General features: G+C 26.9%; 1 protein-coding gene across 1 annotated transcript; it reads right to left on the minus strand.

The window, feature by feature from the left end:
- Window positions 1–26981, minus strand: LOC129976050 (WD repeat-containing protein 76-like). The gene is made up of 16 exons (XM_056089401.1): window positions 26960–26981; window positions 24349–24388; window positions 22556–22591; window positions 21651–21737; window positions 20714–20784; window positions 19517–19646; window positions 12632–12703; window positions 12456–12539; window positions 11802–11914; window positions 10238–10391; window positions 9223–9372; window positions 8705–8820; window positions 7525–7626; window positions 6488–6631; window positions 1811–1864; window positions 1–546 (listed from the first exon to the last, which is right to left on the minus strand). Exons 2-16 carry the CDS (start codon window positions 24379–24381, stop codon window positions 297–299), a joined length of 1596 nt encoding a protein of 531 aa, XP_055945376.1. The 5' UTR covers window positions 24382–24388; window positions 26960–26981; the 3' UTR covers window positions 1–296.
- Between the last annotated feature and the right edge of the window lie 198 nt (window positions 26982–27179).

Consider the following 27179-nt stretch of genomic DNA (forward strand, 5'->3'; position numbering starts at 1 on the left):
ATTCAATAAGAGATGAAACCTGAGCTAACTATGGATTTCTAATTATGAAAGTATTTGCTAAAGTGTTACATGATAGTGAAATCTTAAAAAAATTGTAAGCTTAATTCAATTTCAATATAAAACAAATAATAAATTTCTTAAATTCAATAATTTTTGCATATTTTATAAGAAAAATTGTATAGAATTTTTAAAAAAATAGAGATAAATTGAAAATAAAAAAAATTAGGTGAGGTTCCTTTGGAACGCAAGAAAAATATACATAATTACAGCAAATCTATAAAATATACATTGGAATTTTATGAAAAAATATACACTTTGCCACTGGAATTTCCACCAGCTAAGACTGGCAAAGAGGGATGGAATACATTGGTAGACGTAATACAGCCAAGGTATTCATCCTGGAAATTGTAAATGCTGTCCAATTGGTTATTAAAAATTTCTATTTTTCTGGGATACTCCATACTTCCAATAACAAAAGCATCATCAATGTTAGGTAGCCAAGTAGCTTTAAAAGTTGATAACCATCGGCCAGTGAAGTTATTATGCCTATAAATAAAACCAAAACTATAATTTTAATAAAAATATTTTTAGATACACCTTTATTATTAATGTACTTTTTTTTTAATTTTAATTACTTTCGACTATTTAATGTCAAAATTTGTTCAACACTTACACACACAAATTCTACATAATTCCCCTCTCAAATTCAAAACTCAGTTTAATCCAATTTTGCAAATGCATGAAATCAAAATTTAATTAAATCAGTTGTTTAGTTGATAAATTAAATGTTAAGTTCTGAAAATATTAGTCATTAAAAACAAAGAAATGTATATATTTTAAACATATTAGCACATCAATAATGAGCAAAACAATTATAAAATTTCTTCTTTGCAAGCATGAAACAAGTTAAATAAAAGTGCCAAGGTTCGATAAACAAATTTTTCATACTTGCTCCAATATTTTTATAAACTATATTCACTGTTTACATTTGTCCTATGTTTGTCTTGTCCAATATTTGTTAGATTTGGACCTTTCAATGAAATGTATGTTCATGTACATGTGAACATAATAATAGGAAAACCAAACAATATTGGTAAGTGCAATTTGATACTGTTACAGAAAATCCATATGGTGAGTGTATGACGAATAGTCCAACAAACTCAATATTAGATAAAAATATTTTATTCGACAAGAAAATAAGTAAACACAAGTAGGCATACATAAAGACAGCATTTGTAAAATATCAGCAACATCCCCACAAGCAGCAAATTGTTAGTATTTTAGTGAAGATAACATAATGACACCACTTGCAAAATATCAACAGCACACAAGCAGCAAATTAGCATTTTTAGAGAAGATAGCACAAAGACAGTATTTGAAAATATCGGCAGCACACACACAAGCAGCAAATTATTAGCCTTTTTAGAGAAGATAATAAGCTTGTTTGGGGCTTTGACATAAGAATCAACATATATTACATACGAATTTAAAATTTAAACTGCATTGAATTTTGTTGAAATGAAATTTTTTCACTGAAATGAAAGTTAGAAAAGCTATCTTCTTTAAATATGTTATAACCTATTAAAAAATGATATAAAATAGTTTGATATGCAGTTTGAGAAAACTCATACTATCTGACTGAACCAGACACTCTGATGCTATTAAAATTTGAAATTTAAATGTCAATTTTAATATAGATGGATGAGTATTTTTATCAGTGAGAAGCAAGAATGAATTTTAATTTGTAATTTGATATTTTCATATAAATTTAATCTTTGTAAATGAATTCAAAAAATTGTTCAAAACTTACCTCACTTTTGTATCTAATGGAAGGGCACTTCCTAACTTAGAAGAATTAAAAAGACTGTAAAAGAAAATTTGAGGATTAAAATTTTATTTATGCTTTATCATATAACAGATAAAAATAAAGAAACATTAAAAGACAACATTATCAATAATTATTACAATTTTTTGCATAAAATAGTAACTTTAAAATACAGTGATAACAATATGCCCTTCCGCAGAAAAAAATCTTGATAAATTACTTGAACTTTCTAATAACTATCTGTTAAATTCTAAATACATATGAATATGTAACAGATATAAATAATTTGCACTAATATTTTAGTTATCAATTAACATTTATATTTTGAGTGTATTATAATTCCTAGTAAAATAAATACTTCAGCATAAAAATTTTTACACAAAATGATCGGAAATCACTTTTAACTAATCAAATAAATGCATTTCAGCTTTTTAAGAGATGAAGATAAAATCAAATGGTTTGTTTAATTAAACAATGGAACTCAGAATTGGTATAAACTTTATATTAGTTATTGCCATGATTTTTTTTCATGTAGTGGGTACTTAGAAAAAAAAAAAAAAAAAAACAAACAAACAAAAAAAAAAAAAAAAAAAAAGAATTGGATGACATAAAAAAAAAAATTATATTTTTTATTTATTCATACATGAGATTTTCCAAATTACAGCAGGTAAACTACAATTTTTAAGGAAATGTTACAGGCATCACAATGAAAGAATAAACATATTTTTGTTTTCATAATTAGACTGGGTCACTAGACACTAGTCAATATTTTGGAGCCAAAGATACTACTTTAATACAAAAGAATTTAAATGTCAGTGCACTAGTCAAATGCAATAGCATTTAAATAAAGAATTAAATGCTAGTCACTAATTCTCTCTTGATACTTATAAAATGTGAAGATTAATTAGTTTAACAAAACTAAAATTTCGACCGCTAAAGTTCTCAATGACTCATAAACAATAACAAGAAATTCTGCTGACATATCTTTTATTAACAATTATTTTTTTAAATTTTTTATGAGCTCTGTTTTTATAGCTCAGACAACCCTTCACATTTCAAAAGCTAGCAGCAGAAAGGGCTATGATACACACTACTGCTATAGAATTCCCTTCATTTCACCTTTGTCATGATTAAAAAAAAAAAAAAAAAAAAAAAATTGTACATACTCAACTACACTGAGCATAATTCTATGAATGCCCTCTATGGAATTGATTATAAACTCTTCCCATTTTCTCTTACTTCTCCGATGATTATTACCATTCCTTGAAAAATTTAGCTTAATGCTAGCAGATAACCAGGCCTGATTATTCTCCTTGCAATCACCTTACATCTAGAATATCAGTGGAAACAGGTCCAGTAATAGAGGTAAAGGTTGATATCATGCCATTCCATTTTAGTTGCCCCCCCCCACAATATCTTCTCTTGCTTTTTAGTATATTTAAAATCAATCTTTTTCACAATTTATGTTTTAAATTTAAAAAAAAATTAATAAATATTTTTTTTACAGATATAAGAAAACATGACTTAACATTTAATGAATTAAGGATAAAGTTAATTAATAAAATTTTGAATATAAAGTGAACATTTATTATAGATTTATTCTCTTGACAAAGATAATAGGAGTGCAATATCTTCTATATTTACAAAGATTGTAGAAACAATGAAAGTTACAAAAACGTACTGTATACTAGAGCTGCCAAAATGCATATATTGTGACCTCCCTCCCTTTTATTATTATTACCAAGCATGTTACTAACAGAATTTTCTGCAAATGAATTGGAGAATATTTTGCATAACTCTTCTTTCTCTGATTCTTGAATAATATTTTGCACAACTATCAGAATCAAGCTTCCATAGGAAAAATCATAAATCACTACAAACATATAATAAAGGGGCAACAAGGAAAAAACACACACACACACACACACACAAAGTAGATACCATATCATTTCAAATAAATTATGGCTTTATTTCTATCCTATTTTACCTGTGACATTATTATATAATACCTGAATGAATAAAAAAATAACTATTTTTGTTTCTTGCTATTTAAATAAGTTTTTCTAGTTATAAAAGTAATTTCAGTACTTTAAACGTATTTACAGAAAAAATATAATGCTGCAGGGTATCCTTAATATTCATCAAACTTTAATTTATGACAAAAAATAAATTCTGTTATGTCAATTTTCTGCCAGCAGAAATTTAAAATAAGTGTTGGTGCTGATGAATTTTGTGAGCCATATTTTGGCGATTCTTCAACCCTCAAGAAGTAGTCTTAAAATGTATGGAATGAGTAAGCTTAATTTCACTCATGAATTGATCAATTTTTACATTGAATCAATTTTTTTCTCCATACCAAAATTTTATAATATCACTTTTCCCATATCAATAATACTAATCTTTATTAGTAAATGCTGATCTATATCAAAAATTGATTCATGTTACAACTTTGTGATGATGTTTATAGAAACAGTTTTTTAATATAACAATACAAGAAACTACAAAATACAAGCAACTACAGGGTTGCCATTCAAATCTATAAAAGGAAGGGGGAGGACTGTTTTTTCCCCTGTTACATATATTCAAAATACGAGGAAATGGGAAATGCAAAAATAGCACTCCTGTTCCAGTTATAATGCAATATAATTTTAAGAAGTGGAAAAAGCAAAAAAAGGAAGCAACAATTTAACATTATTTGAAATAATAGCATATTAACAGAATTTTCATAATTACATCGATACAAAAAAAAAAAAAAACTATTTATAATATAGAATTTTGCAAAAGAGAATTTATATATAAATAGGGGAAGATATATTACCTCTCGTGCTCTTTAATTGCAAGTCACACAAAATTAAGGACTCAGGTGAAATAAAATACAAAGCATCTTTGTTATCATGATACAAATCATTAAATGATTAATTAACAACAACAACAAAAAAAAACATTACAAAGCAAAATTATTATTATTTTTTAAGTTTATTCCATTTTTGTAAATTCATGAATTCGGACATCAATTTCTGCAGATTTTTCAGCTATCAGTTTCATGAGCTAAATAAGGTATGAGGTACGACATTTATGTATGGCTGAATGTACATTTTCATTTTAGCTATTTCACTTTCAGTGAACATATGTGAAAATATTTCCAATATATCATTGAATGTATCAAAGAACAAATGTGATGTAACAAGTTTTAATGGCTTTAAAAATTCAGCTTTGAATGATTGTTCGTGAATTAAAAAGTTCGAAATCAGTTTATATTCAGACATTAAATTTGACGTTTTCAAAACTGGCATATCATCTTTTCCTCCATTCCTTTAGATGCAAAGTCTAATATTAAATAAGACTTTTTTGAACTGACACACAATGTTGTTTCCCCCCTTTTGGCCTGATTAAAAAATAACTATTTTCCTATATTACTTAGGCTTATTATTTTCTTACAAAACAAACAGTATGCAACAAATGAATTTTGGGGGTCTTCTCCAACCCTTTCAGCAAAATCAGGATTGATTTTATTTGTACAATTCATTTTGAGCAGCTCATTGTTATAAAATATTCTCTAATCTACTCTGAATAAGCTTATTATTTCTCAAATGATAAGCAAACCATTTAATAAACTCACGTGTGAGTGACTAAATACCACTGCAATGCATCTGTAGATTCAATGTTGCTTTTCCAGCTAGAAAAATATATTCTATTTTTTCACACAGTTACAGAAGTCTCGCGTATGCTCATAACTGCAATTCGGGAATCTAATGGAAGAACAACTGCCTCGCAAACAGAAATTGAACTGATCTATACAGAAAAAAAAAAACAGAAAGTTACACAATCTCAAATGGTAACGTTTCATTTTTGGAAGCAATGACTATGACCTTTTATTCTTGCAATCTTTAGAGATCAGCATTTTTTAAATGGTAAAAAAATAATTAAGAAACTTAAAATTCCCTGTTTCCTAGTTTTTATAAAAAATTTCAAATTTCCCATTTTTTTTAAAAGTAAATTTTTAAATTTCCAGTGTTCTCCTGGTGAAGTGGCAATCATGAACTAGTCTTCAAGTTTTAGAAAGTTCTGTTCAAGTTTTTTAAAAAAAAAACTAAATTCCTAGTTTCAGTAATAACATTGACATTTAATAAATTTCAATTATTTTCCACATTCCCAAAAAAATATGGAAGTTTTGTTTAATATTCCAAATAATTATATAGCAGAAAATTTAATATTATTCATTCAGCATCATAATATTTAATTTGATAATGACTCTTACAAAATTAGTAAATTACCATTTTAGAAAAAGAAAAAAAAAAAAAAAAAAAAAATACATGAAATAAAATTGTGATACAAAGTCACATCCAGGATCCAGACAAAAATAAAACTGCAAAAGAACAACCTGCTTACTATGATGGGGAATGATAACCCATAAATACTATGGATTATTGAAATCAACAGAATCATTTCAAACTAATGTGATTAAAAGAAGAGGAAATCATTCTTGAGTTCTTTTAATTGAGAGCCTGTAATTACAGAAATATTTCAGTTTGGTTCCCAAAACCTGCAAGTTAATTTCTCTCCACCATATAAATTTGTAAATGAAAATTAAATACCAATAAAATGCAAATGAATATGTTATGAATGGAGTGAAAGATAGCAAAATCACAAATTATTATTTACCATAGAGAATCATCAGCTGAAGTAGTTAAAATGGAATTTCCTGTAACAGGAGAAAAGAAAGCTGATGTTATGACCTTCCTATGATGATGCACTTCTATTACAGGTTTCTTCTGTAGCTTTCGTAAGTCCCATAAGGAAAGAAATCTAGAAAAGTTACATAAACAATTTAACAGTGTTGAAAGATAATATAACTGTGAAAACAATTTGTCATATTACTTAATCAATAGTAAAAATCATATTACTTAATGAATAGTAATAATATAAAAAAATAGTAGCCCATATTTTAAACTGATTTCCCTATAGTCAATTCCTTATAAATTTTTATTTCAGAATAACTACCAGGTTCCTTACATTTTTACCAAAGGAGTGTTAAAATATTAGACAGATTGTTAGATACTAAAAATTATCCATTCTTTAAAATTATGCCTTTTACATGGAAAATCTCCATGGTATATTAAGATAGAACTGCGCTGAAATCTTATTGTTGTGTTTTGTAATCACACATTTATTATTGTTTCAAACTCAACAAGGAAAGAAGAAACTAATTATAAGTTCTCAAAAGTAACACTGTCATATATAAAGAAAACAATGCCAGATGGTCAAATTCCTCATAAAAACAAATGAAAGATATAGTAAAATAGGAGGGGAAAGAAAGAGGAGGAAAAACAAGTAATCTAAAAAAAGATAGCAATATAATAGATTCTGTTAAGATATTTCATAAATTAAGATATTATTGCCATCTTATAACTAATGAATTCATCACTTAATCAATATTGTGAATTTCAAAATCTTATTTTATGTTTTAATTATGAACATAATAATATAAAAAATTAATTCTAATGTTATATTATGAATTCAAGATTTATTTTAAAAAAATCACACCATAATTAGGAAATAATGAATTTTTATTTAAATAATCAAGAACACTTTCACTATTTATCTCATTTTGTTACACCCATTCTCAGTTAAGATGAAAAAGTAAATATTTAGGAAACTTGGTTTAATTAATTATTTTTAAATTTAAAAAAATTACTTACCCTTTCATGTCAGCAGAAACAAAGTAATTCTTATTCACTGGATGAACACTCACTGTCTTCACTGAATATTCATGGCATTTGTGTGATTTATCAGCAGATTTACTAAAATAAAGTGAAAATTAAACAATATAACTTTGAAGAATTAACAAAAAAGGCTTGCAAAATAAATGATGTTTACGTCTTTTTTTTTTTCAATGTTTTAACTTGTGAATTAAAAATGCTTATTCAAAAATATCAGATCTAAAAAGTTTTCACCTATACACACCCATTTTTACCTATATTCCATTTAACAATAGAAAAAAAGTATTTTCAAAATAAAAATAATCAAAAATATTTTTTTTAAAACAAATTATCCAAACTTTTCCTATTCTAGGAGAATTCCCTAACTATTCCTAGTTGAATGACTATCCTAATTTTCCTCCCCAGCTAAATAAATTTTTTACAATGTATCCTATAGCTTCAAAATATTTTGTGTAAAAATATGACTGTTTAATTAATACAGAATATTTATTTATCATGACACTGCAAAGAATTGACTTCCAAAACTTTCAAGAAATATAGGTGTAAATAAAACAGCTATTGTGAATTCTTCACAAATGATAACCAGCAATTAATTTTTAAAACATTATTTCATTAAGGCCAAATAGTTTCTGTGGACTGCAACCCAAAGAGCAACCCTGTAAAACAATACTGGGTCTTAGGAAAATATTAAGATGTCTTCATAATTCAGATCTAATATTTGTAAATAAGAATAGTTTTAAAAAATCATTTCAACTTTTAAAAATGCCATCAAATGCAACAAATTTTAAACATTTGAAAGAGGTTTTCAAAATGCTTAATTTTTATACTATTTTCTAATTCTGAGATCATAAACTTTTTCAACAAAAATGGGGCTAATGAAATTTAGACAAAACTATTTTCCTTTCTTTTAACAAAAAATCATAAGAGTAAAATGGTTAATAGAACAGATTTAGACAACAATTTGTTTTCACATAGTGCTTACAGACAATATTTAGATAACTTTTACCAGTCATTAGGGAATTCTATTTCTTTCCTTATAAGGAATTCACTTTAATTTGATTATTCAAAACGATCAATGTTGGCTTACATATTAAAGCATTTAATCCTTTATATACGGCATTAAGCTTGCTAAATTGAAAGGAATGTGATGAATACAAACCTATCAGAACGAATATCCACAATAGAAACCTTTCCATTTCTGTGACATACTAAGATTGTAGTTGGAGAAATAAAATCAAAATAATTGCAAGAAGTTTCATCTGATATATTAAAAACCTGAAAAAGAAAAATACGTATACACATTACATTGCAGCAATAAATCTATTTTTCAAAACTATAACAATAAAAAAAATTAGAGAAAATATATAAAGAAATACACAGAAATAAAAAATCATTTTGTGCTATCATGATAACAAAAATTTGCATTACAGATAAATCAAACAAAAAATATAGGAATAAAAAGTCACTCAGCATACATTTACATATTAATACATGTGGTAATTTACTAAGCACAATTGTTTTCTATTTATAAAAACAATTTAGAGTAAATAATCAAATCCAATAAAACACACTTGACAACTAAAGCTTCACAGTAACTGAAATACAATACATTAAAAAATTACATTCTATCTAAACAGTAAACTCTAAAAATTTAAACATAAGTAAAAGCCAATATACCTCATTAAAAACTTTTTTCTCCATGTCTCCACAGCGCATAGTACCATCATAGCTACTTGACATAATCTGGTTCAAAGAATCAGAATTGAATTTCATGCAGGAGACTCCAAAGAGGTGAGGTCTAAATTCGTATGGGTCAGAATCAGAATTCTGCAGAAAGGGGAAGAAGGAAAGTTATTATACAGAAAGCATAAAAAGAATATCATTTTGTGCTATCATAATTACAAAAGTTTACATATCAAACAAAGAAAAACCAATTAAAGTGTCAAAATAGTTCTGATTTAGGAGTATTATATACCAAACAATTTAATATCTTATATAGAGAAGGGGGGGGGGGGCAAGTCATAAAAACAGAAACACAGCCAAATACAGAACAGATTGGTTTCAATTTGGATTAAGTCACTTTTAATATATAAATAAATAAATGAATGCAATTAATTTTTAATGATCAACTAATTTCATAGACAAACATTAATAACAGCAAAGAACTCTTTCCCACAACTAAAATAACAATAAAAGTATTTATTGTAATACAGGATAATTTTAAAAATATATTTTATAATTTAAAAAGAATTATATTAAAAGTGACTTTTATATCTTTCAGCAGCTAAACACTAAATTTCAGGCAGTTTTAAATATGCACATACATTAAAAATTATATCAATACATTAGCTATACTCTATACTAAATCCGGAAAAAAAATTTATAAGAAATGCATCAAATAACAAAAATAATTATATATTTTGCCAAACATTTCTAAAACAATGCTTATGAATTCCAAACTTAATTATCAAGAATTATAATTTTAAAGAAATAACTTTTATCATTAACCTATGAGAACAAGTTTTCCAGAACTAGCTATATAAAACTGGCATTATAAAATATTTAAAGTTTGTTAATTAACAATTTCTAAATCAGAAAAAAAAATTAAATCATAGTGAAAAGTATAAAAATTATACATGTAATACAATAAATACATCAGGACATTAATACATCAAACCAAGAAGAAACTCACCACATGCCAAAAACCAATAGCACCATATTTATTTCCAGCACTAACAATCACTTTTTCTTTCATTGGATGAAGAGCCATTGCAGTAATCCTGCCATTAACAACTTTAGCAATTTTGGACTCATCAATTTTCATTTTCTTAAAACATGACACATAGCTAAAAAATCATTAAAAAAATTCAATTAAAAAAAAGATATTTTGTTCCACAAAAATTATATTTTTGAATGAAATCAAGCAAAATTAAATCAAAAATGTTAAACCCATTATACAGCATGTGATTACTAAAGCACATGGGAAACTTGAAAGTGTCTCATTATATCAAATCAAATAATCCTGATTACCACCATGTGCATTTAAACACAATAAATTTGAACAGAATTTAAATTTTAACATTAGTTAATGATTTAACAAATAAGTAAATATCGCATTTAAAACTTTTTTTTTTAGTTTCCTTTGACCTCTAAAATTTACAATAGAGTAAATTGCAACATTTGCAACTAATATAGCTGCTGGTAGCTTTCTATGTACTGTTAATTTGTATTATCGTTAGCAATGATATTATTCATTTCAGGACTTTTTCAAAGTTTTCCATTAATGGTCTATAACAAAATGAATATATATATATATTACAATCCCATTTTTATCAGAAAAGTTTTTCAGCAACCCAAAATAGGTAAATAATTTAGAAAATGAAATATTAATTAATAATAACTAAAAGATTCAACTAAGTAATTACTTAGGAAAATTAAGAGAAATATTTTAAATCAAGTTATTTTTCTATTTTGATTTACAAAGTGAAAGTAAGGTCCAGTGAGAAATTTAATGTCATAATTTCCAGACTTAAGATTTATCTTCATAAAGGATAGTTTATAATTATAAATCAGGAAAGTTTTTTGGTGTAGTGAGTAATAATAAATAATATTACAAACAAGATAAATATAGAAAATGGCAAAAGTATTACATCATATTCCAAAATGCTTTACATTCAATTAATTTGCATTTGGAAAATATGAATTCTGATTGTCAACAACAAGTATTTTTTTAATCGAAACTAAAATAAATAATACCATGATAAAAATGATTTAATATTTTTTAATTAAAAAAAATTGGTAAAAATCTTATTAATTAAAAACATACATAAAAAAATATTTTAGGGATAAGAGATACAAATTATCAAAAGACTAATTTTCCTAAATCGACATCCATTCAAACTCATACCATATCAATGTATTGCTATGATTAAATAATGTGTCACTACTGATAGATGAATAAACTTATATGTTTAAAAATATAAATTTATTAATTTTTTTAATTATTGATCATGAATGAATAAACAAGAGGGAAGAGAAACAACTAAAATCTAACAAATTTCAGCACAAATTCATAAATATGATTTAGTGCATTTTTAAAGAAAACAACACTGAAAATATTTCTATGCTTTGAATTCAAAAATTTAGGAAGATGGCAATGTGGAACAAGTTTTACACAATGATTACTTATCTAAAACATGTAAAAAAACATAAGAAACAAAATATTTAAAAAAAAAAAGAAATCAAACATGTATTACTCAGTAAATGGCTTAGGTGTTTTGAAATCTAGGTCATCAAAATCACGTGCAAAGTCTGCATATACATTCTCTCCTGTAATAGCCTCTTGAAATGGCAAGATGGGTGGTAATTCCTAAAAATAAACATAATATTAAGCATTTATAAAAGATAGGAAGATTCATTGTTTGGATTTTTTTAGGAGAAACATATTTGATCTTTCAAAAAAAGATACACAGAGTAGCAGATGAAAGATTTACTTCAGAATTTTTTTGCCAACAAATTATATATAATTCAAAAATAAGATTTTAAATTATTTTAAAAAATAATAATATACAGATTTTTTTGCAAACAGAAGCATATTGTTGATAATAAATATCATTTAATTCTGTTCTCAATTTATAATTCAAAACAATGCAAAACTGAAATTTAACATAAGTAAATACTAAATTAGACAGAAAAGATGAACTTCAATGCAAAGGGCCATTATAAATTTAATCAAAATATTTAGCAAATACATCTTTATTATATCAAATATTCCAAATTAATAAAAGCTTATTGAAAATGCCTAACTAAATTAACTGTTCTCAATTAGTACAGGATTATAAAGCTTAAATATAAAATTACGCAGAAACCAGATACTTTAAAAACAGCAAAGCGAAAACACATCAACCTACATCAGAATTACTTGTATCTTTATTGAATTTTGCAACCTTTTTGGTTGTTATTTTTCCTATCTTCTTTTTCATCAAACCAGTATCCTGAAAAAATTAAAAAAATCGATGCCCAAAAGAAAAAAGAAATGTATGGGATATGCTTATATTTTTAATCAAAATTTTTATCTTTGACCTACATTGTCACTCTTTCTTTGATGTCTGTTGAGCAACTTGTGGAAATTTTCAATACCACCTTTTATTTTGAAAACCTGCCAAAAAAGTGAAATGTGTTAAAGTAGAGTAGACATCGTTAAGGCTGCCCTACTTTTATATAATTTGAAGTTAACTCTCTATGTTATTATTGTCTTTTTTAAAAAGTAATTAATCTTTATAAATTCCTTTTTTGGCAACGTTATTTCTCTTTTGATGCTATTATGTTTACTTTCAGATGCAATCTCGGCATGAAAAGGAATTGTTCGTTGTAAGTTCTTGTACAATTCTTTTTCCTGTGAATGTTGAATTTTATGTATTTAAACCTGTAAATATTTGTAAATAATCACTGCCGTAACAGAAATTTTATGCATATACCTAAATTCTGAATGAGTTTTAATTAAAACTGCTTCATTAGAACATGTAGTGCAGTGAATTATTTACTGATGTCCGCATACAATTTATCAGAAAGCTAAGTCAGTCAGTGACTGATTTGATACGCTTTAACATTTTTGGCACCTGCAAAAGGACATTTTGAAGTATATAAAAATGCTTAGCACCGTAAGAGGATTTAAAAAAGATCTTAAATTTGTAGTGGAAGAAATTAAGGAAACGTTTTTGCCAACCATTACAGTAGCTGATTTAAAGAAAATTATCTTTAACAGCGTGGAAAAGAAAGAAAATCTTGATTTTGTGCAAGAACAAGCACAGTGATAGCTGATCAGAAGCTGAAAGAACAGCAGCAAATTGAAAAAAAGAAAACTGCATTGGAACTCCAGAAAGCTAAAATGGATCATGATTTACATATGGCGAAAATTCAAGCCCAAAGGTCTCTTCCACCCGAATTAAATTATGATGTGAATACTTGCAAGCGTAAATTGGCATTACCTAGATTAAAATTTAAACAATTTGGCGATGATATAAAAGATTGGCTAATTTTTTTGGAGTCAGTTTGAACAAATTCACAAAGATGAAGAAATTATGCCAGAGGAGAAATTTTAATATTTAATCCAAGCAACAGCTGCTCGGTCACATGCGAGAGAAGAAGTCAAGAGCTTTCCGCCAACAGGCGCCAATTATTCAAAAGCAATTGAAGGACTTCAACCTCGTTTTTGAAGAGAGGAAATCTCGTTTCAGAAGAGAGGAAATCTTGGTAGAAGTTTACGTTAGAGAACTCTTAAAATTGATTATATCTGTACAAACTAAAGAAAACATTTCATCGACATTCTTATATGATAAACTTTATGCTCTTTGGAAACATTAGGTGTTATTACTGATGTAAATGCAAGTATTTTATATTCTATGGTAGAATCATGTTTTCCCGCTGAATTTTTAAAAGCATGGAATCACAGTCCTTCTTCTAATTCGAAATATGATGCAAAGAATCGTCTTCAACATTTAATGGAATTTCTCAAAACGGAAGTTCAGAGTGAAGAAAGAATAAGCTTAGCGGTAGCTGATTTTGGTTTAGGTAAAAGCCAAGATAGCAATACATACAAAAAGAAAAATTATGCTTCTGATCATTTGCGAAATAAAATACCAACTGTTGCAAGATTGCTGACAACTACGTCAATTGGAGTAGTCAAGAAATGTGTTTTCTGTGAAGGCAAGCATCAGTTCAAAATGCTTTTAGGGCTCAAAAAATGAATTTATCAGAAAGACACAAAATCGCCAAAGAGAAATGTTGTTTTTCATGTTTATTGCAAGGACACACAGCGAAGACTCGTAATGATTTTTTAAGATGTTTGGCTTGTTCAAAGAAGCATGTGCTGTTGATATGTGATAAAATCGCCTCAGCTTAAAAAAGGAGAAAATCCGTCAAGTGAAACTGAAGTCAACATGTAATTTCAGTAAACGTACAAAAGTATTTCTTCAGACTTTAAAGGCCAAACTAGTATTGGAAGAAAAAATGAAAAATGTACGATTACTTTTAGATTCGGCTTCACATAAATCATATATTTTAAAAAATGTTGCAAAAGAAATAAAATATTTGCCTCTGCACCTAGAAAAAATGGTACCTTCTCTCTTTGGCAGAGTTTCTACCAAAGAGATTCTACATGACTGCTACAAAATACGATTAAGAAATTTAAATGAGAATTTTGCTTGTAATTTTGAGATTTTGGACCATGAAAAAATTTGTAAAAATATCCATCCTGTTTGCAAAGGCTCTTGGATATAAGAATTAGAAGATGATAATATATTTTTGTCTGACATAAGTAACAGTAGTGGAATAGTTCATATCCTCAGCAGAGCAGACATTATGGGAAAACTGCTGACCGGTAACAAGAGGATGTGATCATCTGGTCTCGTAGCAATTGAAACATACCTTGGATGGACATTGATGGGAAAAGCACTAGAAGGAGATACTCCGAATGAAAACTTGGCAGTACTTGGTTTGTAAAGCTGATAAATCTAATTTGTGGAGATTCGATTTAATCGGTATCAATGATCCTATTGAGAAAAAATCAAAACAAGAGATTGACCTCCAAACGAGAACATTTTTTAGAAACAGTTACTGTCAATGCTGATGGGAGGAACGAAGTCTGTTTACCTTGGGCCGATGACAAATCACCATTACCTGATAATTTGAATTTGGCTAAAAAACGACTGAATTACACATCTTCAAAACTTGTGAGTACTAATTCGTATCATGAATATGAAGCTATTTTTTCGAATTGGCTTGAAGAAGGAATCATAGAAGAAGTCCCATAAGCTGAAATCTCAAATTATGGAAGTTATCTACCTCATCGCCCGGTTATTAAACCAAGCAGTAGTATGACTCCAATACGATCAGTGTTTGATACATCGGCCAGATTGCCTAATCACCCTTCTTTGAACCAGTGCTTGGAATGTGGGCCAAATTTCATGGAACTTATTCCTGACCTTATTCTACGTTTCAGAGAAGAAAAAATTGAAGTAATAGGTGAAGAAAAGCATTTTGCCAAATAAGTATTCGTCAAAAAGCCAGGGAATTTTTGCATTTTCTATGGTGGGAAAATATGAAGGAAAAGAAACTGAAGTATTTCCGGCAAGCCAGAGTAGTGTTTGGAGTGAATTGTAGACCCTTCCTTTTGGCGTCAGTAATTGATTACCACATTAAATAAAGTGAGGGGTACAATAACGCATTTAAGAAAAAGCTCGCCAAGAGTTTTTATGTTGATAATGTTGTCACCAGTGTAGAAAGTAAAGAAGAATTAGAGACATTTATCCACAAATCAAAAGATCTTATGTCAAAAGCAGGATTTGAATTAAGAGAATGGGAATATTCTGGACACAGCAATAAAAGTTACAGTAAAATAGAAACTCACGTTTTGGGATTGATTTGAAATAAAGAAGTCGAAACTTTAAAAATTGACATGAACTGGATAAATGATATCATTGCTGAAAAGGTGACGAAAAGAAGCATGCTATCTATAGTACAAAGGTGTTTGATCCATTTGGTTTCATCTCACCAGTCATGCTCTGTCCGAAAATTATGTTACAGAAAATCTGGAAAACAGGAATTGGTTGGGATGAAGAAATTAATTGTGAATTATGATACGAATTTTTGAAATGGTTTCAAGAGCTGAAACTTTAGAAGATATAGAAATTCCAAGGTACATTCAAATTAATAAAGAAAATCTAAGCAACTGTGCCATCCATACTTTTGTCGATGGAAGCCAAGATGCATATGCAGCTGTGACATATTTGAGAATTCAAAATAAAGACAAAATTGAAGTATTTTTTTAGCTGCCAAGTTTTGAGTAACTCCCTCGAGAGGGGCCACTATTCCAAGGATAGAACTTTTAGCTGCTGTTATTGGTGTCAGATTGGCAAATTCCATCATTAAAGCCTTTCGATGAAAAAATATCGAAAAATATTTCTGGAGCGATTCGACCACTGCTTTGGCATGGTTATTGAGAGAGGAAAACTGATCAGTATTTGTTCGCAATGGAGGCATTTGCCAGGAGAAAGAAACCCAACAGATTTGCCCTTGAGAGGTTGCAAGGCAAAGCATCAGCTTTCCTCAAAATGGTGGGAGGGTCCTCAATGGATAAAGGATCCATCTTAATTCAATAATCTAATGAATACATTGAATCATCATTGGGATGAAGAAGAGATTCTAAATGAAAAATCAAAAACCACTTATACATTAACAAATAATGAAATCAATGTAGGAGAGAATTAGCACTACAAATATATTTCAAATTATAATAGTGTTGTTTGAATCGTTGCTGCAGAATTGTGTGAAGCAGAAGTGAAAATAATACACATGATTCAAGAAGAATCTTTCATTTCTGAAAATGATGGTTGACTTAAAACTTTTCAAGCATTTAAAGATGAGCAGGGCATTATTCGGTTGAAAACTAAAATAACATATAGAAAAGATAAGAACGAATTTTTAAAGCCTTCTATCCTTCCTGGAAATCACGAAACAAGTTCTGGCAAATTGCATTATTTGTAAAAGATTTTGTTCAAAGAACTTTTATATGTTTGCTCCTCCTCTTCCAGCAAATCGAGTAAAAGATGCAGCAGTGTTCCAGATTACTGGCATTGATATGGCTGGACACTTTTTCTCAAAGGAGATAAGAAAAGCTGGGTACTGTTATTTACTTGTGCCGTTTACAGAGCAGTTGACTATTGAAGCAGTTGACATTTTGAACCTGTCACTGCCGCCTCCACAGAAACGTTTTGGATGGGATTTTGAAGATTTGTGGCACGTAGGGGAAGGTGCTCAGTTGTGTACAGTGACAATGGTTCAAACTTCAAAGGAGCAGCCAACAATTTTAAAAAATTGAATTGGGAACAAATACAGAAACACGGAGCTGTGAATGCTGTTGAGTGGAAATTCTTTGTTTGAGTTTAATTCTTTGTTTTGAAAATCATTTATAATCAAAAGGTGAGTGGATGTTAAAATAGAGTAGACATCACTAAGGCTGCCTTACATTTATATAATTTGAAGTTAACTTTCTACATTATTATTGTCTTTTTTAAAAAGTAATAAATCTTTATAATTCCTTTTCTGGCAATGTTATTTCTCTTCTGACGTCATTATGTTTACTTTCAGATGTAATCTCGGCATGAAAAGAAATTGTTCGTTGTAAGTTCTTATAGAATTCTTTTTCCTATGAATGTTGAATTTTATGTATTTAACCCTATAAATATTTGTAAATAATCATTGCAGTAGCAGAAATTTTATGTATATACCTAAATTCTGAATGAGTTTTAATTAAAACTGCTTCATTACAACATGAAGTGCAGTGAATTATTTACTGGTGTCCATATAGAATTTATCAGAAAGCTAAGTTAAAGTTAGTCAGTGATTGATTTGATACGCTTTAACAAAATGTACTTCTAGGTAAAATCATGAAACAAAAGCCACTACCGAACAAAAAAAATAGCAGTAATATGTAGAAAAATGATGTGTTTATGAAACGTTCAGATGTATGAATTCATCACGGTTTTACAGACCTTAAATGTTAAAAAAAAAAAGTTAAAAGATACAAAGCAGTAAATGATAAATTAAAATAAAAATGAATGAATGTACAATAAATGATTACAATTTAAATCATGCAAAGTTACATAACCTCCAACATTGTTTACTCTGTCATTCATTGCAATTCTTACAAATGTATTACATATAATGAATATCCACGAATTATTGAAGAGTAGAGATATCTCAAGAATTTTAATTGATTAAAACATTAGTCAAAATTATTTAACTGACATTTATTAATGACTAAATATATAAATGAAATTATTTTACTTTAAAAAAAACCTACAGCACGATTTTGTTGATCAAATAAATTAGACTGCTTGGCAGACAATTATATATATATATATATATATATATATATATATATATATATATATATATATATATTATGAAATAGCAAATATTTATACTTTTTTTAAGCCATCACTGCTCAGTTTAACATAGCAAACTCCCATATACATTCTGTAATCAGGAGCAACTCCAGTGTTTTCATGTTCATACAAAAACAAGATTCTGTTTTTTTTTTTTTTTTTTTTTTTTTTTTTACAAATTATTAGCATTGAATGTGAGCAAGGATTTGGAATAAAGGTATTTTCTGCAGTTTTTTTTTTAATTTTCCACAGTTTCTTTACAATATCAGTAACTCCATAGTTTTTACCTCATTTCCGTAACAACTACAAAAATTCTGTAGTATTAGAGTATGTAATAAAAATAGGAAGCATATATTTTGGAATTTTTCATCAAATATCATCACATATTATCTTATTTATTAAATATGTCGCAAGAAATTTGATAAATAAGATTCTAAGCTTGATAATGCATTCTAAGGTAAATGAAATATAAAACTAAAATTTCCCAAGCAATAATTAACTTTACAAGTAAGACAAAAATAGCAAGAAATACAGAAAGTGTGCATATTCTTGAACAAAAATATACTAATGGCTAACTGTGACAAAATATCTTCATTTGATTGTTTCTAATGAATCTTTTTCAATAAGGATGGAAACATCAAGAATTTCTGTAAGTGAAAGTTTTTTTTTTTTAATTATTTATTTTACTCCTATCTAACAATATACATAAGTTCTGGAGTTTTTCTAACTAAAAAGAACATGGGTTAGAAGTATGAAATAAAGTTTTAATAAATTTAAAAAAAATTAGTAGGTTTTTGGTATGAGCTTCAGAATTCAGAAACATGTCTTCAGAATTGTAAAATCTTAATAATATTCAATATATTTTTCAAAGCTTTACAAGAAAAGATTCAAAAAATGTCTTTAGAGAATGTACTAAGAATTAGGAACTTTGATAACGAAATAGTTAGATTTTTATTTTGTTAAAATCTAACCTTTATCAACAAATAATAATTTAAAGGATAAAATTAAATAATCAAGTAAATTACCTTTTCAATTTCTTTTTCAGCTTCTGCTAGTGCCCTTGCTTCAACTGCTTTCTCAGACAAATCAATATCCACTTTTGCCAATCGAAGACTTTTACGAGTAGGAACTTGAGGGGCCAAAACACTCTTAGGGCTAAAATATGATTTCATTATTTTAATTTTACACTTAAAGAAATTAACAATTTTCACATACTGAAATGTGACAGTGCAAATACAAAATTAATCTAATTCTTGACAAAATTCTAATACCTTTATTGAAGAATTAAAACTTTTTTTTCCATTTGGAACAATTTCTTGTTAATTTGTTTAAGAAATAAGCAAAATTAGACAAGTGCTAATAATTATGCCAAAATCAATAAAGTCTATTATCAATAAAGTATGCTATTTTTTGAATGAGATTTAATTGCATCCGATCATGATATAACATTCTTATATAATAACATAGCAAAATAATTATAGATTAAAGTAATCACAAAGTCTACTTTATGAATGACTGGTACAATTCGAATAAAAAGATAAACAAAAATTACATGAGTAAATCGGAAGCCTACAAAAGTAGACTATATGCAACCTGCAGTACAATATCTGAGTTAAATCATCACTACACACTAAACAAAGTAAGTTTGCAAATTAATAATTCTATTATTTCACATTTCTATTTCAACACTGAATAACATCATAATTTAGAAAAAGAGCTAGATGATAAAGGTATTGCCAGTCCCCAACCCTCCACCTTATGCACATCTTAGAATATTCAAAATGGATTTAACAAGAATAAATTTACAGAAAAGTCAACCTTAGGTGAAATGGGGTCTCAAACTTGGAAATCTTTGTTCAAAATTAAATTGCTGCAAAGCCACTTTTTGTTTTGTACCAGTAATTTGCTTGGGAAAAAATATTAATCATCTTGCAAGCTATTTCTCTTTATCATTTTTAGTGTTATACATATTGTATTTGAGTGTGTATTCAAAGTTTTCCAAAATAATTGCATCTGCAAGAATATGATATTTTATAAAATATATACAATAGCTCAATACCTGTTGCAAAGTTACTAGCAAATAACATATGAAAAAAGTTTTATTTCACATATCACACTTACATTTGAGTTTAAATATTTTAAGATACTGCACAGATTGTCAAAGGTAAAATGTGTGTTGCGAAGGAGAAACTTTTTTTAGGTTTATACTGCATCAAACATACCTTTTGATATTTTTTCTGGGAGGTTTTTTCGGTTTCAGATTATTTATGGCTTCATTCAGGCCTTCTTTAACCTTAAAAAAAATTAAAGATAATAAAAATTTATAAAGAAAAGGTAAATTATAGAAATACATATTACAATACAGGTTTTTTTTTTTTTTTCCTTCCAGATTTCATTCACAAATAACATGAAACATAAAGAAAGATTTAGTGATGGTTTTGTGATAATTATAAAATTAACTCTAAATTTATTAAAATCTATATTTCCACATGTAAAAAGGTTATTTTATCATCAACATCACTATTTCTACTAATTGAAAATATTAAACATTTAAAAAATTTTTTTTTTCTAAATTGGTACTTCTAAATTTTAAGCAATTATCATCATTCTTTGATAATTATAATTCACTTATGTGGAAAATGAGCTTTCAGAGTTTTTTTAAAATTCGATAAAAATGATACATTAATGAAAAATAGATAAATATAAAGCAAGAGTGGATTTTGTTAAGTGTAATTATTATTTCACAAAAAATTATTTGTGACAATGAAAAATATATAAATTTTTAATTATTATCATTAACATTTATGTGCCTTTTGGTTTTCTTTTTATTGCTAATATTAAATGTATTCATAATTTCTCACATACAAAGCATGTACATTTCTTCAATAAAAAGTTGATTTGGTATGTGATTGCTGCAACTTTCATATTACAACTACATCAAATGTTGCACATAAATATAGTTTTAATAAAAATTTTATGGCATTTAATTAAATAGATATTTTTTATTCATAAAAAAAGTATTTTATGAATAAGAAAATTATAATAAGATGAATCTATCTTAATCTTGAGTAATGCCAGAGATATCAGCTCGTTTAATTCATGAGATGAAATAATAAATTTTAAATTTATTTTAAAAAATACTTTGCATCATAAACTTACCTCATCCATTCTTAGTGACTCTAAAAATGCAGCTTTTTCATCTCTATTTTTCTGTATCATTTTTTCATATTCACTAAGATTGCCAATCTGAAAATAATACATTTGTTTAGATAACTAAGGTAGGAAAATACAAATTTCTATGATTCCTTCACAATATTATAGAGTGGCCATAAAATCTTCCTCTGATTTTTTTTAAAGCCATTGAATATAATATTGCAAATTTTTTTACAGAATAGGACAGAATTATATTCTTAAATTTTTTTGTCGGATAGATTATGCAACTTATGCAAAAATAGTGATTTTGCATTTGACTGTCATCAAAATGGCATCAATGGTGATAAAAGTTTAATATGTTTCTTGAATCCATAAATTTAAATAGACAATTACTGTCCAATTTTTGGGTTATTTAAAAGATAAAGTGATGTAAGTTGAAGATAATGATATATTCGAAGATAGGATCACAGAAGTTATGTCTCGTATGATAGCCAAAATATTGGATAATGAAGTGGGCTGACACTGAAATTTACTTTTAAGTGATTCAAGTGAAACCTTCATAACTATCTCTAATTAATATTGAAACAACCATGCGATAGATTAAAATAGCTTCTTATAATTATTTTTTTGTAATCAGACAAATCTTACTATTCCTAAAATTAAAAGGCCCTAAGCTTTGCAGACTGCATTAGAAGTGAGAAACACAATAGTACAATTAAAATTGCAAATGGTGAATTAAAAATTCATATTAATACAAAAATCAAATATCACTGAAATTTTTAAGCATGTTTCATTCTACAAAAATAATGGGTTTTAATTTTTTTCAACATTTTTAAAATTTTAAAATTTACAAATAAACTTTGAATATAAAAACTATTCATAGAAATATCAAATACAGTCCATATACTTACATCAGGCTTTTCATCCTTCACTTTCTTTATATTATCCTAGGAAAGAAAAAAGAAAAAAAAAAAAAAAAAAAATTAGCAATCTGAATAATTAAACCCTCTTTCCCCATCAAAATATTGATGGGGAAACATAATTAAATAGAGAATTAATCATTGCAAGCAGAATAAATTATACTATCGTTCTAAGTATAATTTTGTTTCTACCTGTTAAATTTGATTGAAGTAGTAAGTTAAAATGAATTTCATAGATATCATCATCTCCATGTATAAGAAATAATTTACAATTATGAAAAGATTTCAAAAGCATGAATGCATTTTTAAAGAATTGGACAAACTCAAAAAGAAAATAAAAACATACACATATACATATAAATGTGTTAAAACATATATTGCATCCAATAACATTAAAAGGAACTAAAAACGTCAGATTCACAGTTCAACCTTTTATTGAAATATACACTCAAAAAGTTTTGGTATAAATGCACATTCTGTCTATATCTGTATCCACAACACATCAGTTAAAAATATATTCTTAATCAATATCCTAATTCATAAATACATTATATAAAATATTGTATCAATACAAACACGCCTTGTAAATAAAAAAACAGGTGAATTTTTTTAGTTTTGAGAAAATATAAGAATGTGGGAAAATTGATGAAAATGACATAATAAATATGAAGCCATTTTAATTGCAAATGGTGGTACCCATATTTTTATTTCCTAGCAGCTACCATATAGAGTTTATAAAAAGCAAATAGAGAGTAAAAAATAGAATGTCTCAAAAAAGATGAGAAAAACAGAAAAAAAAAAGACAGTAAAAATAACAAAAGTGATATAATGTTATTATGTTTATTATCAGCTGAAAGGTACAGCATCCAATAAAAGAGTATTATGCTCATTTTTTTAAAAGTCACGATGAAATGGTGGAAAATGAAATTAACATCATAAGTAATATAATATTCAGTTAATATGAATATCACACTATCAAAACAAACTTTTTCCTTTTTTTTTTCAAAGCATTAATTGTTTTGATAAACAGATAAATACATTTCATTCTCAAACTAATCTATAGACATAACTATAATGGAGAAAGTATGCTTATTTTTATTTCCAAAATACAAGTATAAGTTAACTGCTTAATAATTTGCGAAATTTTAGTCTTCATAAACAATATTGTCTTATGAGGTGGGAAAAAAAAAAAAAAAAAAAAAAGGAATAACTCTTTCTTTAAAACAAGAATGTTTGAAAGATGAAATACACCTAGACGAAATATTCAATGAAAACTACTATTAACTGATTTAGAGACAATTACAGTTCAAGAATCAAAAATACAGTGTTTATGTTAGGAGTGTTGGCTACTAGAAATGACAATTTTTTCTTCCTTACAAGCATATAGTTACATTAAACTATTAATCTCTTTCCTGTTCAGAGGAAAAACAATATTTTACATCGTATCTTTTTGTTTTAAAATAATGACTGAATTAATGTTATCCTGTAGTTACCATAATTAATTTTATGGCAATTTCTCACAGAATAGGGTAATCTTGAAACAACTGTACTAATTTTTTTAGTGCTAAAATGACATCGATTTTAATTTTTTTTTTTTAAACTTATCATTATTACTAACTACCAGTCTTAATGACATTTATTGACAAATATACAATCACTATATTATGGGACTAAAGCATAACTAAAGAACATAATGATTAATTCAACAGTGATATTATTCACACAAAATAAGGGCATATCTAATTAATATCTGAAGGTCAAAGAGGCTTTAAAATTCAACATACCTCAAATTCTTTATGTGCACTTTTTCTCTTCATTCTTGTTCTGAAAGAATACATTTTTAAAATATGTAATACTTTTAAAAGAATGCATTCATAATTATACAAAATGTTTTCATTTAGCATATATTCTACAAATTTTTTTTTTAAATACCAAAATTATTAATTATAAATATGTATTTCATTTTATATTTAAAACTTTTATTTTCCATTCATTGAAATTCAATAAAAAATACTATAAGATTTGTCTGATCATACAGTTCTAACATGAAAAAACTTCCTATGTTAGAAAATATTTCTTAAATTCTGCTACTTAATTCATAGATATATGCATATATATATATATAATCATTGAATTGAATTGTAAACAGAACTATCTATTACAGACCAAAATCATTGTCCTGATTCATTGACATTTAATTCCTGCTAAAAAAAATTAATAAGCAAGATCGAAACATCAATACAGTTAAAAAAAATAAACTACAGAAAATTAAATTATCTTTAATAGAATTATAACTATTAATAACGAAATGATATTGCTTTGAAGTACACAAGAATTATCAATCTAAATCTCATCGTTTGAACCTAGATCACACACATGATAAGATAACAGTTGAGCTGGCCACTCACTCATGAAATTTCCTTTCATTAAAAATTATGTTAAATTCAATATGTACTTTTTTGTCATACAGAAGTGTTTTTCTAAATAAGGATATATGGTTACCAAAAAGTTTAATTTTCTTAATAGTGGAACAAAGGTTGAACAGGACTTGGACAGAGATTGATGATACACTATCCATTTTCTTCTCTACATTATTTAATTACAATTACTGAATAATTTGATGAACAAAGTAGGACGATAATTTCTTTTACACCCATAATACGGTTTCAGGCAACAAATTTTTATCATAATGAAGAACAGAGTGTATTTTTGTTTTCTCCAGAATAAAAAAGCAAAAATAAAGCATAGCAACAAAAGCGTTTTTATAAGCAAAATAGTTCTTACCAAACATGCATGTTGGTTTGAAATACAACCAGAAAATAAAATCCTAAAGTAGCCGAAGCATAAACATAAGCATGTAAAATGAAAAATATCCACCTTTTAAGATAGAAACAAATATCACACACACACACACACATTGAGCTTTATTATAAGTATAGATATAGATGAAAAATAAAAAAATTCATGTGTGTTTTCATTTTTTAAAAATTATTTTTATTTCATTTCGCTAAAATTATTGCTGCCAAAAAAGCCGCGTAAAAAATGAAAATTACATTCAAAAATAAATCATATTTTTATTTCGTTTGATCTTAAATGGCCTTAATTTATTATTACGTAATACATAATTAAAGCCCATCATTTCTTGCACGGAGTTCTTCATAATAAGAAATACAAAACTTACATGTTTTATTTCCTACAAAAGAGGAACAATGATGGAATATTTCCCAATATATCTGCTATAAAAAGTTATCAAACAAAAAAAAATTACAGAATTCTCAATAAATTAAATAAAAATCTAATACAAAGAATCGAACACTTGCATCATAAACCGCGGGAAATTCATTGTATTGTTACATAATATATACAGTTACAGTGAAATTTTTTGATCATAAATACTCTGTTATTAAAAAAGTTATCTAGTAAAGTTACTAAGTAGCCAAACTAATTAATTAAAAAACAAATAAGGTATTAAATGGAATGTAACCGTTGAAAAATTCTAAAAATTGCAAATATAATAAGATAAAAAGTAAAACAATTTACATCATTTGTTAGATAAGGCAGAAAGATTCAAATAATCCGAGATCGGGAACCGGGACTTGTTTATTTCGACATATAAATCAAGTTATTAATCAGGTCTTTAGTTGCTCTTTTTAAAAGACATAATAGAGACTTCTTATTTTTATACTGTATATACTAAATTACAAATAAAGAAAATAAAGAGAAATCAGTGAAAGTGTTTTTTTCTCAATTCTCCCATTCTTGGAATGATTTATGCCTTGTTTCCCTATTAGCACAAAATACCTATAATATCGTTACGATTATCCTCACGATATTGTAAAAATCAGAATTTCGAATAAATAATGAAGATGTCATATAATATCATGCGCTAAATAAAAATAGTACATCATTATGCATGTCCTTTGAAATGTTATATATAAAATTTGAATTAGATCCACATTTATAATGTAATTCGCACATAACAAATTTCATTAAATTAGCTTATGATTTCATATGTTCTGCTTGCTATATATATCTTGATGTGCTTACATATAGATACATACAAAGTCTTTCTTTTTGATGATCATATACCAAAATAAGACATAGATTTAAAATTGTGATGTGAAAACCATATTCCAAACTTATCCACCTGACAATTTGTGTTTTTGAGACATCGCTTTTACATGAATAGATAGATATTGGATAGCTATGGTCCAAATTTAATATAGATCTACATCTTACAAACGAATTTATTAATAAACCTATCGGCGTATGACTCTGCGTTTTAATGTGCAGATTGTAAACGCTCGATACATAAAATAAACATTTCTTATTTTAGGATATTACGACCAACGATTTAAAGTATTTTAAAGAAATTAAAATAAAAACACAAACTACGTCAAATCCAAGCAACGGCGAGCATCTCACTCGTTCTATTTATTTTTACAATAATAATCTCGTTGCCAGATGCAACAGCAGAAAAATAGTTTCATTTAACACAAAAATAATATATAAAATATTTTTGATGCAATTACTTCAAAAACAAACATGAACAATTATAACAATTAAACAAATACAAAACATTAATAATTATTTATAATATTTAGTTACGTGTGAA

The sequence above is a fragment of the Argiope bruennichi genome, chromosome 7, assembly GCF_947563725.1.
Source record: "Argiope bruennichi chromosome 7, qqArgBrue1.1, whole genome shotgun sequence".
Classification (NCBI taxonomy): domain Eukaryota; kingdom Metazoa; phylum Arthropoda; class Arachnida; order Araneae; family Araneidae; genus Argiope; species Argiope bruennichi.

What these genes read in the sequence shown, in the direction of transcription:
- LOC129976050 (XM_056089401.1), bottom strand. Translation starts at nt 24,381, where the DNA reads ATGAAGAGAAAAAGTGCACATAAAGAATTTGAG. An exon ending in ATCAAAGAAAGAGTGACAAT is followed by an intron (nt 12,540 to 12,631) that starts GTAGGTCAAAGA and finishes TAATTTTTTCAG; the next exon opens with GATACTGGTTTGATGAAAAA. An exon ending in AAGATACAAGTAATTCTGAT is followed by an intron (nt 11,915 to 12,455) that starts GTAGGTTGATGT and finishes GTTTATTTTTAG; the next exon opens with GAATTACCACCCATCTTGCC.